Consider the following 16,999-nt stretch of genomic DNA (forward strand, 5'->3'; position numbering starts at 1 on the left):
ATCTAACAACCAGGGAGGGATGTGAATGATGCATGCCTCAGTCCCCCTTTCCCTGCTCTGCTGCTTCTGCTGCATTCTGCTTGCTGGCGAGGGACGTTGGCGTCCAATTACCTCATTCTGCTGCATGTGTGGTAGGTGGAAGTCACACCACGGGTTCTTTCAAAGGGAATGCAAAAGGGGTGAGAGAGTCCAAACAAACACTTGGATGGATCAAGAAGTTACATTTATATTTTTGAAATTTTAAATGTTATATATTTCCCATTTCCCCCCACTTTGGAAACTACAGCTCTCAGTCCAACCAGGGTTGCCAAGAGTGGTGCTCTTACCCCTGGACTTTGGGGTCAATGTCCAGGGCCTCCACGCCCCCTGGGAGCCCCCAAATCTAATTTAGTCTGTCCTGGGTGTAGTGTTCTGTCTAATTTTTTTCATCTGTGTGCGGAATGAATTTTGTTCTGGGCGACAGTATCAAGGCAGTGTGCGCACACATATATTCAGAGTGGGACCTTCCTGATTCAACCTGAGCAGGATCTAAAATTATCTGAGCGGACATCAAAAAATCTGTGTGTGGATGCACATGCACACACCTTAGAGGGGACACTGCCTGGGTGGTGTGGTTACCACTGGCCCACACGCTGTGCTGTGCGGCTGAGTGTGATTATGACCTGTGCTGGGTGCTTTAGAGGCAGAGCAAGGAGTGGGGAAAGAAATGTGTGGGGTGGGAATACGTTAAGTTGCGTGTTGAAATGTTTCTGCTATTGCATATTTTGAATAAATAAATAATAATATTTGCATAAATATACCTGGTTTATATTCTTACATTCTTGTGTGTTCAGTTGCTGTTTGTGCCCTCAAGAACCCACATGTAAAAAACATTATGTTTGTCACTGTGTGTGTGTGTAGAGGGGGATGATGCTTAACTTGTAAGGCTGGGTGGCGGCCTCCAAAGGCCTTTAAATCCAGGCTCCAAAATTCCCTAGGTGCACCTCTGAAACCAACCAAGAAATAATGCCTGGATGGTGATAGGGTGTTGGCTTTCAACCCAATTCCTGAGACCATATTTTTTCTTCTCTTAAGTTTTTATTGAAACAATACACTTCAGTTGCCAGAAATCCCTCTGTCCCTGGCTCCATCCCTTAAAATGTTCTGGGCTCCATCCCTAGGCCTTGCCCAGGTAACAGGATATCAAGTTGGTAGCATTAATTCTGGGACATGTGGTAGGATGCACATGCAATTCATGTGGGATACTAGCTTCACAAATGAGCATATGAACTTGTGAAGCTGCCTTGTACTGAGTCAGTCCGTCTAGCTCAGCACTGTCTGCCCAAGGGGTTCCCAACCTTGGGTTCCCAAATGCTGTTGGCCCTCAATTCCCATCATCCCCTTGGCCATTGCAGCTGGGGATGATGGGAGTTGCAGTCCAATGACAACTGGGAACCCAAGGATGGCAACCCCTGGTGTACAGACTGGCATGTGCTCCCTCACGGAGCTATGCCCAGGGCCAGTATTAGCCTCATTGTGGAGATGCTGGCCCTGATAATCTCCCAAAGAGGCCCAGAGTTCCCCCGAATGTAATCTGAAAACCATGTATCGTGCAATGGCTATGCATATTACACCTCCAGCAAAAAGATGGCGCTGTGTTGTTCCCTTGGTGTCAGGAGTGGCCCAAGACATTTGGCTGGCTAAGGCGAAGGACAATATGATGTCCCCCCCCCGCCCTGCAGGTGGGTGCTCAGCATTCTCAGGCCTTGTGGCCAGGGTAGCGATGGCGACACCTGAGTACCCTCATCCAGGCAGTAGTAACAGGGACGTTCCTAGCTCAAGTCGGGTGCGGGAGAAGAAGAGGCATGTCCCAGTAGGGCAGAGAAGAGAGAATAAACAGTGTGCTCCAGTGGAGTGAGAAAGGGTGGTGGTAGTGGATGGTGGGGTGGCACCCATGATGGCAGGTGCCCGACCCTTGCTACCCACCCCCTGCGTCCCTTCCTATGCTTGTCTCATCCTACCTCATGGATGGAAAGGCCACCCCTGTTTACTGTTTAGCATAATATTTCCCAGTGTTGTTCCTGGCTTGTCATTAAAAAAACCATGAATGTGGGGGCATGTTTACCAGGTGTGTAACTATAAACTGCTCTGCCCCTCCACTTCCTGTGCTCCTCACCTCCTGACTGATTCCGCACACACACACCCTTCTCCAAGGAAGACAAAAACAGTCAACTCTTGCTCATTTTATTGATTTCTGGGGAGTGAATACTCCTTGACGGTCACACCTCTGTATATGGGTTGTTTGGTATGAGTGCGCATGTGGAAGGATTCCGCCCTCCATTTCATGGTTGCTTGTCCCAATGGAACCCAATGGCGTCCACCAAAGACCCCGAACGGCCACTGATGAAACGCAGAACTGTTTGTGGGAACAAAGGCTCCGCATTGAAGGTTGTCCCCGAACTGAAGCCAGGCCCAAAGGCGAAGAGGCGGCCCAAGTTGGTACGGAAGGCGAGATACTCCACGTAGCCTGTGAAACGGCCCAGGACCTGCACAAATCCCTCTCCAGGGAAGAGCTGCACTTCAGACGGGCTGCCCGTCAAGCTCCCTTCGGTATTGGACCACGAGTCACCATAGCAAACCTGGATGCTTATTTCGGAGAGACAGAAGAGATGTTGTGAGGTTGCCATTTGCCCCTTCCCCCCTCCCGTCTGACTGTCCCTGTGTGCAACAACTAGGAGAGTGTAGCCCGATTCAGACATCATGCTATATGAGTGTACAGATGTCTGTACACTCGTACATGTATTTGTGTGAATGACTGTGACTGTGTTCATTTTAAAAGTAAACCTGGAGACAGGCCCTTCAAATGGATGGTACAGATAGGAAATGTACTTCTGTATCTGCATTCAACATACCATATGAATGGCTGTACCTGTGTACAAATCTGTACCTGTGTACACTGTACAATTGCACATGTGTTGAATATAACATATGGATGGGCTTTGTGTGTTCCAGTGAGCTAACTTCACTCTCATGCCCCCCAATTTTACTTTTAGTATGTGAATTAGAAAGTAGTATCCACTCTCAAAGGAGCCAGCCCTCTATGTGTGTTCATGCCAGGCAGTAACCTGTGTTTGTACCCTGAATGGAAAGAGGCCAGCCCTGGGCAGAGACTTATGAAGAAATGAAAGCAGCATATGCCTTTGAGGGTGGCTACTTACGGATTTCCATCCATGATTCTGGTCTCTATACACCCTTATCTGTTGCGTTCCTAAACACAGCCCTGTTTGTGTATGTTCTCTCTCTCTCCTGTCATAGAGTAAGGGGTGTCACCTTTCCTCCTGGCAATGGTCCTGTGCCTTTAGAAGCTATATGACATATAGAAACCCAACAGCTGGACCTTTCCCCAGCTTGGAGACACAGTGTTGGGGGGGAAACACCACATTTTTAATTTTTGCTTGCCACGCAACAGAAACTTTGCCAGGAGAAAATGTGGCAATCCTATCTCAAGGTTATCCCTTAGGTTCCAGAAGAACTGACCCACACATGTTGAGCATTCTTAGAAGTGAGTTAAAAAGTAATTATCACCAACCAATCTGTATTCCTGATGTTCAAATGGCACTGCAGTTGTTCACATCGGTGTGCAGACAATGTGACAGAGTTGGGGGGGTGCTGGGCAGGTGTCTTTTGGTGTCACATGGGGGAAAGGGCCTGCTGTATCCAAAGAAGCTGGCAGGTGGAGAGCCACATTTAGCTTTCGACTCCCCTGCCACTGGTTCCTCTTTCATCTATCTGGTGGGGGCGAAGAAATCCCATTCTGGGGCTCTTCACATATGTGGTAATGGTATCCTGGGTCAAAATCTGCACATACCTTACGATATACTTGTCATTTGCTGCTATCCTCAGAGCTGTTATGGGGCCGTCCAGCTGGTTCTGCGATTGGTCAAAATGTTGGCCACTGCTGCCACCATATTCCCCCGAGTAAGAAGAGAACCTCACCTGGTCTGGACTCATAAAGGCAAAAGCAACAGGTTAATTAATCCTCCTCCTCCTTTTCCCCCTGCCATGTTCCCTGGGCAGAGTAACACCTGAGCCCTCTACTTTCTTCTTTCTTTCACCTCTATGTCTGGAAGAAAGACTTTGGGTCTGTATAGCAGAAAGAAAGTCTGTATAATAGCAACAGGTGTTATCCCAAGTTTACTTTAAAAGCTGATCACAATTCACTGCAGACTCACCCTGAAAACGTATGTTTGTCATACTCGCCTTCATTTTCAAGGGCTCAGTCCCAGAACTGATGGTTCAGTGTTGGGGCTTAGACCTTGGTCAGAAATAATTTCTTCATGCCAAACAGAAAAAGGCTAAGCACACATCAACTGAAAATAAAGTTACTGATTCAGTACTTTATATTTCATCATTATAAGTATGGACCCACAACAAAATTTGTCATGCATGTGTCTGAACATGGTGAAAGTTTTAAGCACCTTTCCCCCTCCGAAGCAGAAGGGATGGTGACGAGGAAGTATTCTTCAAGTTGAGAAATTTCCCACTCTTTTTGTTCAAGCCTTCCTTTCCCCGCTGTTCCTTGCCACTGAGTTCCATTAGCAATGCCAACCTGATTGTCTGTGATAACTGCTCTCTATGTCACAAACATTGCACTTCATTTGTAACCATAATTGGAAATAGAATTGTCTCGAGGCTCATGCGGACAAGGGAGGGAACGTGTGCTCCTGGGGACTTCGTGCGGGACCAAGATATTACTGTGGTTCCGCGTGTTGTCTGAACTGGCCCCATGTGTATTTCAGTAGATGAGGGGTAGGCAACCTTGGCTCTCCAGCTATTGTTGAACTACAATTCCCATCATTCCCAGCCACAATTTATTGTGACTAGGAATGATGGGAGTTGTAATTCAACAACAGCTGGAGAGCCAAGTTTGTCTACCCCTGCAGTAGGTAATAGAGTCCTTTTTTCTCCAACATCAAACTTAGGCCACATTCACATGTAACGTGGAACCGAAGTTGCAGAAACCAGAGGTTTCCCTACTGTTACGTCCGAATGTGTGCAATTCTGCTCTCGTTCCAAAAGTGACCTGAGATTTTTCTCCACAAACTCCAATTCGAACCCTAGTTTGTAGTGAGTTTCGCTGCTCATAACCAGGGTTCGGGTTCCAGAGCATTTCATCCGAATGCAGCACTGGAGGTTGAATTCGGTCAAACCAGAGTTAAGGGAGGAAGCTCCCCCCACTCTCCAGATGCGATTGGCTGGGTGGGCTGTCCTTCAAGCAAGGAGGAAGCCCGCGCAGCCAGTTCCCCCTCCGCTCTGCTCTCCCTGACTACAGAGAGACTGATCTCCATTTCAACCCAATGCAGACAGAAGAGCAGGGGGTGGGGTGGGGAGTGGAACTGAATGCAAATGCGGCCTTAGTTCCATGTGTGTGTGTTTCGGTAAAACTTTGGTTCACTTCTCCTTAATTTTTGGGATTACAGACTTTTTCCAGGAGCAGCAAACTTGGCAGCTAACAAAAGATGAATAATAAGATGCCTAGAAACAGATGGGCAATTCTTATCCAAGGCATTTAAATGTAATTATGTAATCAAGTGCACATCAATTATTGATCTAATCAACCAGCCCTACCCACATACTGGTGCCTTTTAATTGCATAATTTTCAACCGATTTCTGCAGCTGTCCTTTGAGGGGCTTGATGTGCAGACATTAGTAGGTAATAATTACTCTCTCCATGCCCCATCGTGCTTCACCTGCTGGATTTCTGCAGATCGAGCTGCTTTTAAAGGCACTGGAGCAGGCCAGGTTTCTTTCTGGTCAGATGGCAATCCTTAAGGACAGCATAGATTTTACAGTTTCAAAGTTGGGGCAGATTAGCTTTTGCTTTTGAGTGTCGTGGCTTTCTCTGCAAATTTCAGCAGCCAGTGAAGATTTTGTTGAGGGGGATCTGCTGCCCTTCTCAAGCTGACCCTTGGGTCTGGGCTTGGGACTCAGCCCTGAGCCACAGAGAGCAGTCATCAAAATAACAGTGTCTCTGAGCATGTACAGTGTGTATTCCTCTTACCACAGAGTCATTGCAGGCAGCTCTCTGACTTCCAGCACCTCTTTACAACTGCACTGGGTTGGTGCCATAATCTCCAACTGTATTCATAGAAGATTATTTTATTTATTTATTTATTTATTTAGTGCATTTTTATACCGCCCTAACCCAAGGTCTCATTTAATGTTTCATTTTCTCATTATGGCTATGTGTCTACATGAGGAGTTCCAAATGTGGTTGCATGTACATCCAGTCCTCACAGCCAAGAGACAAACAGCTTTTCCATGTTGCAAATTATCATAACTTTTATATAATTCCCTAGATCAGGAGTTCCCAGTCTTGAGTCTGGTTGGTCTACACCATTGGGGACCCACCGCTATTTGGGCTGGGGATGATGGGAGTTGTAGTCCAGCAACTTCTGGGGATCAAAGTTAGGAACCTGTGCCCCAGATAAATTGATGTATTTTATGGACAGCGAATTCCTTTCTTGATCTTACCTGGACTAACTGACACTCCAGCAGAGAGGAGAGGCAAAAGAACGAATGCCAGCATCTTGGAGGGTGAAAAGTGGTAGATCTAGAGATTACAAAACAGACAGAAGTTACAGCTTACATAGTCTTTTCATTTGTTATCAGGATAGCCAAGCAATTGGGATACAGTTTCTTCATTCACAACTCAATGAGGGCAGGCCGTCATGTAATAAAAGACACTCAAAGTTAAGAAACAGAAGGGAGACTACTTTGCTGCAGTGAGGTGTGCAAAATTAATGCAGAATCTTACCAAATCCAATTTTCTGGAAAAAGAATTGTGGCCTCCAAAAATGTTGCTTAAAATCGACCAAGGTGATCTTTGCATATCACAAATCATTATTAAAATTGTGATTTTAATATGATCTTGTGAATTTGGAATATGTCCAGTTTTTTGGGGATTGTGAACACTGAAGCATTTTCAAAGAAACTCGTAATCATATGAAGCTGGGGTGGGGTGTGTGTGTGCTGAAGATTAGGACTGCCTTAAAAATAATGCATTTAATAAATAAATGAATGAATGAAAACTAGGTTATTGAATATTCCTTGTTTTATCACAATCCTGTTCCACCCCCTTGTATCCTCCAGAGCCATAAAAAGGAACTATATATGCCCTTTAAAAACCTTGAGAGAGAGATTATTTATTTATATACTCAATAGATTATTTATCCCACCTATTAGGCACAATGCCTTCAAGGCTGTTCACAAAAAAGTAAAACCAAAACCAAAACCACCCACACAATTACACTAAAATATTCAGTGAAAGAGGCAACTTTTAACGTGGTGATTCTCTTTATTTAGCAGGGGGAGAGTAACTGGCCCTCTCCACCCCCAGCACAGTACCTCCACTGACTGGTTGCTGGTGTCTATCTGATGTTTCTTTTTAGGCTGTGAGCCCTTTGGGGACAGGGATCCATCTTATTTATTTATTATTTCTCTGTGTAAACTGCCCTGAGCCAATTTTGGAAGGGTGGATAGAAATGAAATCAATCAATCAATCAATCAATCAATCAATCAATCAAGTAAATAAATAAATAAAATAATAAAAGTATACTTCCAGTCTGTAATGTTTAGCACTAGTGAGCTCGCCTACAAGGTTGCTAATTTATCCAGCACAATGCTATAATTTTCTTTATCTTGCTGAGGAATCCTACCTGAATCATGTCTGAAGATAGGAGCACAAGGCTGTGGTATCCTCTTTGTGTTTCTGTTGTTCTAGCTGCACAGGAGGAGGAGGAGACACTTCCAAGTTATCAACAGCAGTGCTTCCCATCTCAGTCACTCCTGAATGAAATAATGGCCCTTGTCTTGGAGAAAGTTTCTCCTATTGGTTTGGCAACAGATTCTGCTATTTTTTGGAGTTTCATTTTACCTGTTGTGGGCAACATGCAGCAAAACAGTCTTTCTATTGGGAGCTCATCTTTCCTGCTCCTATTCAGCACTCAGAGGGGGTAACTCAACTCCAGAAATCATAACCAAATGAGCAAATGCTTCAAACCCATTTTTTTGGTGGTTGTTTTTAAACCCTCTTGGCAAGTGAAAATACAGGCAGCTCCTGTAAATCGACTTAAATAGCAACCGAGTTCTCCACACTGGAAAGGAGAAGTCACTGGCCAGTTAGATAACTTGACTTGTGAGGAAATTTCCACCGCTGGCAGCCTCTCATGAAACTGGGGTTACCACGGAGTGTTGCAATTTTGGAGTGCCCACCTTCCCCTCGGACAAGAGGGGAAGATGGGCACCTGACTCACTCCGCCCCACCTTCTTCTCCCCATGGCTTTGCTCCCGACGGACAGTAAGGACATGGTGAAAAACAAAACATTCTCGACCTGCTGTTCTTTCACTCCTGTGCTCAGGGTCCAGGGCTATTTGTTCCACCTTGTTCAATTAGAGCCACACTCCTGGGTTGGTTTGTTTGTTTGTCTGTCTATCTATCTATCTATCTATCTATCTATCTATCTATCTATCTATCTATCTAATTTATTCAATTTCTATACCGCCCTTCCAAAAATGACTTAGGGTGGTTTACACAGAGAAATAATACATAAATAAGATGGCTCCCTGTCCCCAAAGGGCTCACAATCTAAAAAGAAAGACAAGATAGACACCAGCAAAAGTCACTGGAGGTCCTGTGCTAGGGGTGGAGAGGGCCAGTTACTCTCCCCCTGCTCAATAAAGAGAATCACCACGTTAAAAGGCGCCTCTTTGCCCAGTTAGCAGGGGTTGCCAGCCGATCAGGGAAAACGCTGCCTTTTCCTGCTCCTGAGCTTTTCGCAGCAACTTGACGTGCATCAGTCAGCTGATGTAGCCGGGGCCAACCCAGAGTTCATGCAGGGCCCAGGGCAAATGAGGGTGTGTGTGCTGGGCCGCCTCATGCTGATGCCAGCGGCAGGCAAGGGCCAGCCCACCTCTTTTGCCTTCAGCCTTTCCAGTGCAAAAGGGAGCAAGCTGGCTTCTAAACAAACAAACAAACAAACACACAAACATCACATGGCAGTTTTGCTGCCCCAGTTTTTAAAAAGGCAGTGAGAGGGGCCAGTTGGGGGCAGTGAGCCACAGGTGAAGTGTGCCGCTAAATAAATAAAAGCTGGAAACATTGTACTAACGTATACAGATATGGTCTGCCTTGTTGCTGAACTTGGCTATCAGCTGGGAGAGGCATCAGGATAAACTTGCCTCCGCCTCCAAGGTGTTGAATACCAGCAGTGAGCCGTTTATCTTATGAACAATATTTTGTTTTGATCTTTTAAGATCAAACAGAATTGTTTGATCTTTATAAGATCTTTGAGATGGTGAACCGCCCAGGGACTTTTTGTATGGGGTGGTATAGAAATGTGAGAAATAAATAAAGGAATAAATATACAGTGGTGTTGGGCTGCAGGGATGGGTAGGGACACAGTCTGGGTACTTCCCCCCCCTCCAGGGTCTCAGCAGGGATGCAAAGCCCTGGGCTCTCTGCATGGAAATAATGTACTGCTCTTGCTATTCCAACCATTTATTACCACCCTTCCTGTCTTAGGAATATAGGAAGCTGCCTTATACGGAGTCAGACCCTTGGTCCAGCTAGCTCAGTATTGTCTGCACTGACTGGCAGCAGCTCTACAGGGTTTCAGGCAGGAGTCTTTCCCAGTCCTCCCTGGAGATGCTGCCGGGGATTGAACCTGGGACGGCCAGCGCGCAAGTCCTATGGTGGATTAGTGTCAGGATAGCGGAAAACTGAATGACAGGGATTGGAATGCTCACTGAAATGCACTGGTTCCTTCCAAATGGCTATGGACAGTGGCACATCTAGGTCCAAAATCAGCCCAGATCTAGAGGGCTTTGAAGCTGCCCTGCACGGCAAGACCCCTTCAATTTTTTTGGCACCTTCAATTTTTTGCCTCTTCAATTTTTTTCCAATTTTTCCCCAATTTGTTTCCATTTTTTCTCCATTCCCCCCCCCCAGTTTTTCAATTTTTTGCCCTCTCAGTTTTTTTTAAAAGAAACCTCATCCCACCTCTGCTCCTGCCTCCGGGGGGGGGGGGCGCCAAACAATCTGGGGGGGCCTCACCAGAGCCCAGCTGCGGTGCCAATGCTGCTGCACTGCGCTGCCCTCCCGCGCCCACGGCACTGATATTGCCTATCTTCTCCACCGGGGGCAGCGTGGGGTGAGCCGATGGGAGCAGCCCACCCCCTCCATGGTGCGCGGGCTTCTCCTCACTGCCCGGCTGGCGTGTGGGCTTTGCTTCAGCTGGCGGGCCGGTGCAGTTTGAGTATGGAGAGCATCGTGTGCCACTGGCCAGAGAGAAGCCCGCATGCCAGCTGGGGGAGTGGGGAGTGGGAAGCTCTGCTTGGCCCCCCCACCCCCCAGGGGAGAAGACAGGAAATATCATCAGTGTGGTGGGGCAGCAGCGGGCCTGGGGTGGTGGCGGCGCAGTGCAGCAGTGGCAGGGCCCCCCAGGTGGCTTGGAGGCTCCCCCAGGAGGCAGGAGGCCACGGACCTGGTCCCCAAGGTCCGTGGGTAAGTGCGCCTCTGGCCCTGGAATCCCATGCATTTCTATGGCCATTTCGGTAGGCATTCCCTGTCATTCATCCTGTCTAGTACATTCCCTGAAGCCGACATATTCCTTGACTTCTTGTAACAGAACCCCCCCCCGCAAAAAATTGCATTTATCAAAGTGAGGGGTGTGGCCATTGGGATGGGCGTGGCCATGGGGCCTGACTGTCAGGGTGGATGTGGCTATGGGGGCTGTCAGAGGGAGTGCCTGCACTTCTGAATCTGCAACCCCATCACTGCTTATAAAGCAGTCTTCAGTGATATGGTGACAGCCAACAACCTGGAAGGCTTTAAGAGGGGCTTGGATAACTTCGTGGAGGAGAGGTCTATCATCGGCTACTAGTCGGAGGGCGATAGGCCACCTCCAGCCTCTGAGGCAGGATGCCTCTGAGTACCATTTGCAGGGGAGTAACAGCAAGAGAAATGGCATGCTCCTTTCAATTCCTCTGTGGCTTCCAGTGGCATCAGGTGGGCCACTGTGTGAAACAGGATGCTGGACAGTGGCCCACCAGACGCCGCTGGAAGCCACAGGCAGGAGTTGAAAGGGGCATGCCCTCTCTCCTGCGGTTACTCTCCTGCAACTGGTACTCAGAGGCATCCTGCCTTTGAGGCTGGAGGTGGCCCTCCGACTAGTAGCTGCTGATAGACCTCTCCTCCTTGAAGTTATCCAAACCCCTCTTAAAGCCCTCCAGGTTGTTGGCTGTCACCACAACTTGTGGCAGAGAATTCCACAAGTTGATTATGCGTTATGTGAAAAAAATACTTCCATTTGCTGGTCCTAAAAGCCTGTGAAGCTGGGTGGTAGCAGTGAAAACTCCGTTTAAGGAAGAATTCGGGGGTGCCCAGCTAAGGTCTGAGCCGCCTCACCACCACCCCCGCCCCCGCCCTCGCCCTCTACAGTTGTTATCTCTGTTACAAGTAGGTTCCGGCTTCTCTTTGTAAATGAGGCACAGGTGAAGAAAAGCAAAGTGCACAGAAGCCATCCAATCAGCTCTACCTGGTGTCTGGTCATTGACCTCCGGTTTCTTTCATTTGCACACTATTTTGCAAGGTGAGAGACTTAAGGGAAAACTGGCCCCTATTTAATACAGCTGGAATGTACAACCCAGTATTAATATTCCCAATATGTTTATTTTAATTTTATTTCTTTGAGATATATATATACTGCCTAAACATATGTTTCTCAAGATGATTTACAAAGGTTAAAATTAAAAATTCATAACAATTTGAAATACAAAAACATTAAAAACAATACAAATATAAAAGCACTTGGAATTAACAAAATGCCTGTTTGAACAGATGCATTTTGAGCATTATTCTAGAGGCTTCCAGAGATGTTTCAACTGTCTCAGGGTGTTCCAAAGTCTCAGGGTGGCTATAGAGAAGGCGTGACTCAGGACCTGAGGCCACCAGACGCGCTGTGGCAAATATAGGTGAACAGACCTCCCCAGATGATCATAATTAATGGTGGGACTCAGAAAGTGGTCTCTTCAATTACCCCGGCCCAAACACTTTAGGGCTTTATAGGTAATTACCAGCAGCACATTGTGTTTCACTTGGAAGCATATTGTTTACCAGATGTTTACCATGTAGACAGCACAGATTGGGGGCAAGTTATGAAATGTGGGTTCTTAAAATGCAACAGCTACAGGACCAAGTGGGGGCCTATGGCATTATGGTAACATCTTTGGGGATAGAACTACCACCTATGGTAAATTCTGCAGAGACAGAGAAATGCCACAAGGTGGCAGCAGACACCATGAGCCCAGAGCCTAGTCTAGTGTTTGTGTTAACTGTTTAATCCCTGAAGAGCAGCTCACAGAACTGGACTGTGGTGAAATCACCTTCAGAACAGAAGCACCAGGTGCTTTTATTGCCAGCTAGTTGATTCATCATCTTACCTCTTGTCTACAAATAAGGCAACTCCTGCTGCTTTGGGGAGATCTTAGTCTTAAAACTGCAGTCCGTATGGCGATAATAAGTAATATGCAGCTGTAGTCCATATGCCAATAATTAGTAATTAAAAGACCATACAGGCCGTATGCCTGTAATTAGTGCAAAGCAGGCCAAACTTGGTTCTGTTTTATCATCACAACAACCCTGTGAGGTAGGCAGAGGGCAAGCACTGAAATTGCGCCCCCTGTCCAAACATCTGACACCCATCTTTCGGATAACGTTACCATAATATCAGCTCAAAAATACAAGTCAAGCTCGTTAATCTTTTAATATTTCAAAAACTATTTAGCAGTGGATGTAGCTAGACCAAATAATGCTGGAAAACTACAAATGCCAGTATGCTGGGGCTCATGGAATACCCAAATACTATGTGGAGGTGTACTTTGAAAACTAAACAGAAGTGCCTGCCTAATTCTCTCCTATGCATTGTAGCATCACTATTACATAAGTTTTAAAAATAAATGGAGAATTTGATTTTTCCCAGATACTCTGTAAATAATTAAAGGATATGCAGAGTAAACTGTGTAACTGCTTGGAATATATTCTAGTATTTCAGAAAGACAGTTAAAATGAGAGAAAGCAAGCAAGAAACTCCCTGTGGGCTTTAATACTAAGGATTTCACACTGATTCAAAGACAAACTCACCATTCCCCCTCCACTCACTGGCCTCTTAATTCAGCACCGCAGCCTTCCCGGGCTGATTTTCAGGCCTGTTCGGCCTGCAAAGATCAGCGTGGTGGCCATTTTGGAGGTTGCAACAGATGCTCAAATGGCCTCAGTGAGGCCCGGCAAGGCCAAGGCCTAGAGCCTCACAGGGACCATTTGAGCATGTGCGGTGGCCATTTTTTATAAATAATGGTTTTTTTAAAAAATGACCACTGAAAACAAAATGGCCACCGTGTATGCTCAAATGGCCTCTGCGGGGTCTGGCATGGCCTAGGGCCTCACAGAAGCCATTTGAGCATGCACAGTGGCCATTTTGTTTTTGGCAGCCTTTTAAAACAATTAATTTTAAGAAATGGCGCCCCCCTTCAAGTGGTGCTGGGGCACGTACCCTGCCCGCCCCACCTTAGATACGCCCCTGGAGGTAGATTAAGCTGAGAGTGACTGCCTCAATGTCACCCAGTGAGTTTCATGGCTGAGCAAGGATTTGAACCTGGATCTCCCTTAACAGAGTCCAACACTTAGCACAGATGTATGTGGCACAATCTCTAGCCTAGGTGACTCAGAAAATATGGCAACCTCAGCCCTAATATATCCAACGCATGTATAATTTGTGTATTGGGTATGCATGTACAGACCTGTATGCAGCAATTCATACATTATGTTCAGTGTACAGATAGTACTACACTTCTTATCTATATACCCTGCATTTAAGAGGGCCTGTACCCAGGTTCACTTTTTAAATGAACGCACATACATTCATTTATACAATTTCACCACAAGAGGGCACATGTAAGTAGCTAGGATTTCCCCCTGATCTGTGCCTTCAACAAGAGCTGTGTTCTTAGCAACTTGATATACAGGAACCAGCGGCAGATTATGTTTTTCATGGCATAGAGATAAACATTATTAGAGGAGAGCTGGTCTTGTGGTAGCAAGCATGACTTGTCCCCTTAGCTAAGCAGGGTCCACCCTGGTTGCATATGAATGGGAGACTTGATGTGTGAGCACTGTAAGAGATTCCCCTCAGGGGATGGAGCTGCTCTGGGAAGAGCAGAAGGTTCCAAGTTCCCTCCCTGGCAGCATCTCAGGGTTGTTGTGAGGAGAAACGTAAGTATGTAGTACACCGCTCTGGGCTCCTTGGAGGAAGAGCAGGATATAAATGTAAAAAATAAAAAAATAAAATAAAAATAAATCTCCAATATAGGGCTGAGAGAGATTCCTGCCTGCAACTTTGGAGAAGCTGCTGCCAGTCTGTGTAGACAATACTGAGCTAGATGGACCAATGGTCTGATTCAGTATATGGCAGCTTCCTATTATTATATTACCTGCTAATACCTGCATAGATATGAAACTGCTAAAGGCACAGGTGCAGGGTCTAGTAAAAAGTTGGCAACCCTAGAAGCAACGTTCTCACAAGCAAAAGTTGTTCTGGACTCTAATACTTTAAAAATTGAGTCCATCCTCCTGCTCTCCTTGTAATTTTACTCTTGAAACATAACTATGGCTAAAGAAGCTTTTAGTGAAGAGGATAGGTGCCACAGTGGGGAAATGCTTGATTAACAAGCAGAAGGTTGCTGGTTCAAATCCCTGCTGGTACGTTTCCCAGACGATGGGAAACACCTGTATCAGGCACAGCAGCGATATAGGAAGATGCTGAAAGGCATCATCTCATACTGCGTGGGAGGAGGCCATGGTAAACCCCTCCTGTATTCTACCAAAGACAACCACAGGGCTCTGTGGGCGCCAGGAGTCGACACCGACTCAATGGCACTTCACCTTATAGGTGCCACCCTTTTTTCTGCCAGGGCACATGTCCTTCCAGCAGCCACATAACAGGCAGAAAATAAAAATTTGCAGATTTTCCTCGTGATATGGAGATACAGCAATAAAGCTTTTCTCTTTCTCTGTACCTCGGTATAATGAGGAACCGCTGCACATCTGCTGCCTTTCCATGTAGTTGCTGGAGACATAAGAACAGCCCTGCTGGATCAGGCCCAAGGCCCATCTAGTCCAGCATCCTCTTTCCCACAGTGGCCCACCAGATGCCTCTGGGAAGCCCACAGGCAAGAGGTATATGCATGCCCCCTTTCCTGCTGTTGCTCCCCTGAAACTGGTATTGAGAGGCATCTTGCTTCTGAGACTGGAGGTGGCCTATAGCCCTCATACTAATAGCCATTGATAGACCTCGCCTCCATGAATTGATCTAAACTCCTCTTAAAGCCATCCAGGCTGTTGGCTGTCACCACATCATGTGGCAGAGAATTCCACAGGTTGATTATGCATTGTGTGGGAAAAGTACTTCCTTTTGTTGGCCCTAAATTTCTTGGCAATCAGTTTCATGGGATGACCCCTGGTTCTAGTGTTATGCGAGAGGGAGAAAAATTTATCTCTACCAATGTTTCCCACAAAATGCATGATTTTATAGACCTCTATCACATCTCCCCTCAGTTGTCTTTTTATCGAAACTAAAAAGCCTCAGGTGTCGTAGCCTTGCCTCATAAGGAAAGTGCTTGGTCGTCTTGGTTGCCCTCTTCTGCACCTTTTCCTGTTCTACAATGTCCTCATTAAGTTACGGTGACCAGAACTGTATGCAGTACTCCTAATGTGGCTGCACCATAGGCAGATTTGCCTTTTCTTGACATATCAGGCAACTGTTCATGGCACAGGAGCTCTACCAGGAAAAATAGTTGGCAACTTCAGTGGCTTTTGGAACTATCAAGAAAAAGAAAACAAATAAGAATTTTAAAATGATATGTTCATATGGTGCTTTCCCAAAGCATTGTGTGTATCTTATTGCCAGAGGTGCACCTAAGTAATTCTGGAGCCTGGACCTAAAGGCCTTTGGAGGCCCCTGTCTCCTGCAAATTAAGCATCATCATGCTCCGGACAGACTAAAGAGGATTTGGGGCCCCCCAGGGGCTGTGGAGGTCCTGGACTTCAGCCCAGAAGTCCAGGGGTAAGAGCACTTCTGATTATTGCACAGCCATACAACACTCCTGTAAGGTAGGCCAGTAGTCCCACAGTGGTGAGGAGGAGAGTGAGTGGGGCAGCCTTGCCTAAGGTCTTCCCCAGCAAATGCATAGCTGAGCTACAACTTGAACTGGGTAACTTTGCCGGGTAGGGCTATAATGGGGCAAATGTTACTCGGTGAACCTCTGTCTTCATGCAAAGCACAGGGGCTCATTGCACTTTTTGCTAGAGAAAAGAGGGCAGCCTTCCCCACACTGCCGCCGCTTCCCCTCCGGAACTGGGCTGCCTTCCACCCCCTTTCTTCATCTCTGACTCACTCTCCCCTTTCAAGCAACCCCTTAGCTCTTCTCTGCCTTTCCCTTCCTTCCTTTCTTTCTCTCTTTGGCTCAAGGCCCCTGGAATGTCTGAAATTAATTCTTTTGACTAGCAGGGGAGGCGGCAGGCAGGGCTGGGAGCTGAGGAACCAGGAGGCCTGAGCTCCGTTTAGATGGTGAAGAGCGCTGGCAAGGAGATAGTGCTTAGCGTGGCTTCTTAGGTGGCTGGCATGGGTGAGGAGGAGAGGCTGGTGGCGGGTACAGCCAGTGCAGACAGACTCGGAGCCAGGACTCCTGGGTTCCCTTTGTCTGGGTCGGAGTCTCTTCGCTCTTTTTCTCAGACTCTCCTTCTCAGTCTGTGATTCATTCTGCTTGTTCCGGCTGGATAGCTCCAATCTCCCAGCACACACGGCCCCGCAAATTCCTTCCCCATGAGTTTATCCGTCTGGGCTTTCTCATTTTCTGGTTTCCGTCTCTTTAATCTCCTCCTCCTCCTTGCTAGCTTCCCCATTT

At 46.7% G+C, this 16,999-nt stretch overlaps 1 protein-coding gene across 3 annotated transcripts; it reads right to left on the reverse strand.

Moving 5' to 3' along the window:
* Window positions 1-2,209: 2,209 nt before the first annotated feature.
* Window positions 2,210-13,925, reverse strand: LOC128331643 (zymogen granule membrane protein 16-like). Of its 3 annotated transcripts, none has more exons than XM_053265275.1 (4): window positions 13,838-13,925; window positions 6,515-6,593; window positions 3,848-3,980; window positions 2,210-2,625 (listed from the first exon to the last, which is right to left on the reverse strand). In XM_053265275.1, the coding sequence occupies exons 1-4, from the start codon at window positions 13,853-13,855 to the stop codon at window positions 2,322-2,324; spliced, it is 534 nt and encodes a 177-aa protein (XP_053121250.1). In that variant the 5' UTR covers window positions 13,856-13,925; the 3' UTR covers window positions 2,210-2,321. The 3 variants fall into 3 exon arrangements, with proteins under 3 accessions (XP_053121250.1, XP_053121252.1, XP_053121251.1); XM_053265277.1 differs by lacking the exon at window positions 13,838-13,925 and adding an exon at window positions 13,182-13,321; XM_053265276.1 differs by lacking the exon at window positions 13,838-13,925 and adding an exon at window positions 7,699-7,757.
* Window positions 13,926-16,999: the final 3,074 nt, after the last annotated feature.

This window comes from Hemicordylus capensis, chromosome 6 (genome assembly GCF_027244095.1).
Source record: "Hemicordylus capensis ecotype Gifberg chromosome 6, rHemCap1.1.pri, whole genome shotgun sequence".
Classification (NCBI taxonomy): Eukaryota; Metazoa; Chordata; class Lepidosauria; order Squamata; family Cordylidae; genus Hemicordylus; species Hemicordylus capensis.

Bases quoted from the DNA above. Each gene is read 5' to 3' on its own strand.
- LOC128331643 (XM_053265275.1), bottom strand. The intron at 3,981-6,514 runs GTAAGATCAAGA...TTATGAGTCCAG, and splicing joins TGGAGTGTCAGTTAGTCCAG to ACCAGGTGAGGTTCTCTTCT. The intron at 2,626-3,847 runs GTATGTGCAGAT...CTCCGAAATAAG, and splicing joins AATGACAAGTATATCGTAAG to CATCCAGGTTTGCTATGGTG.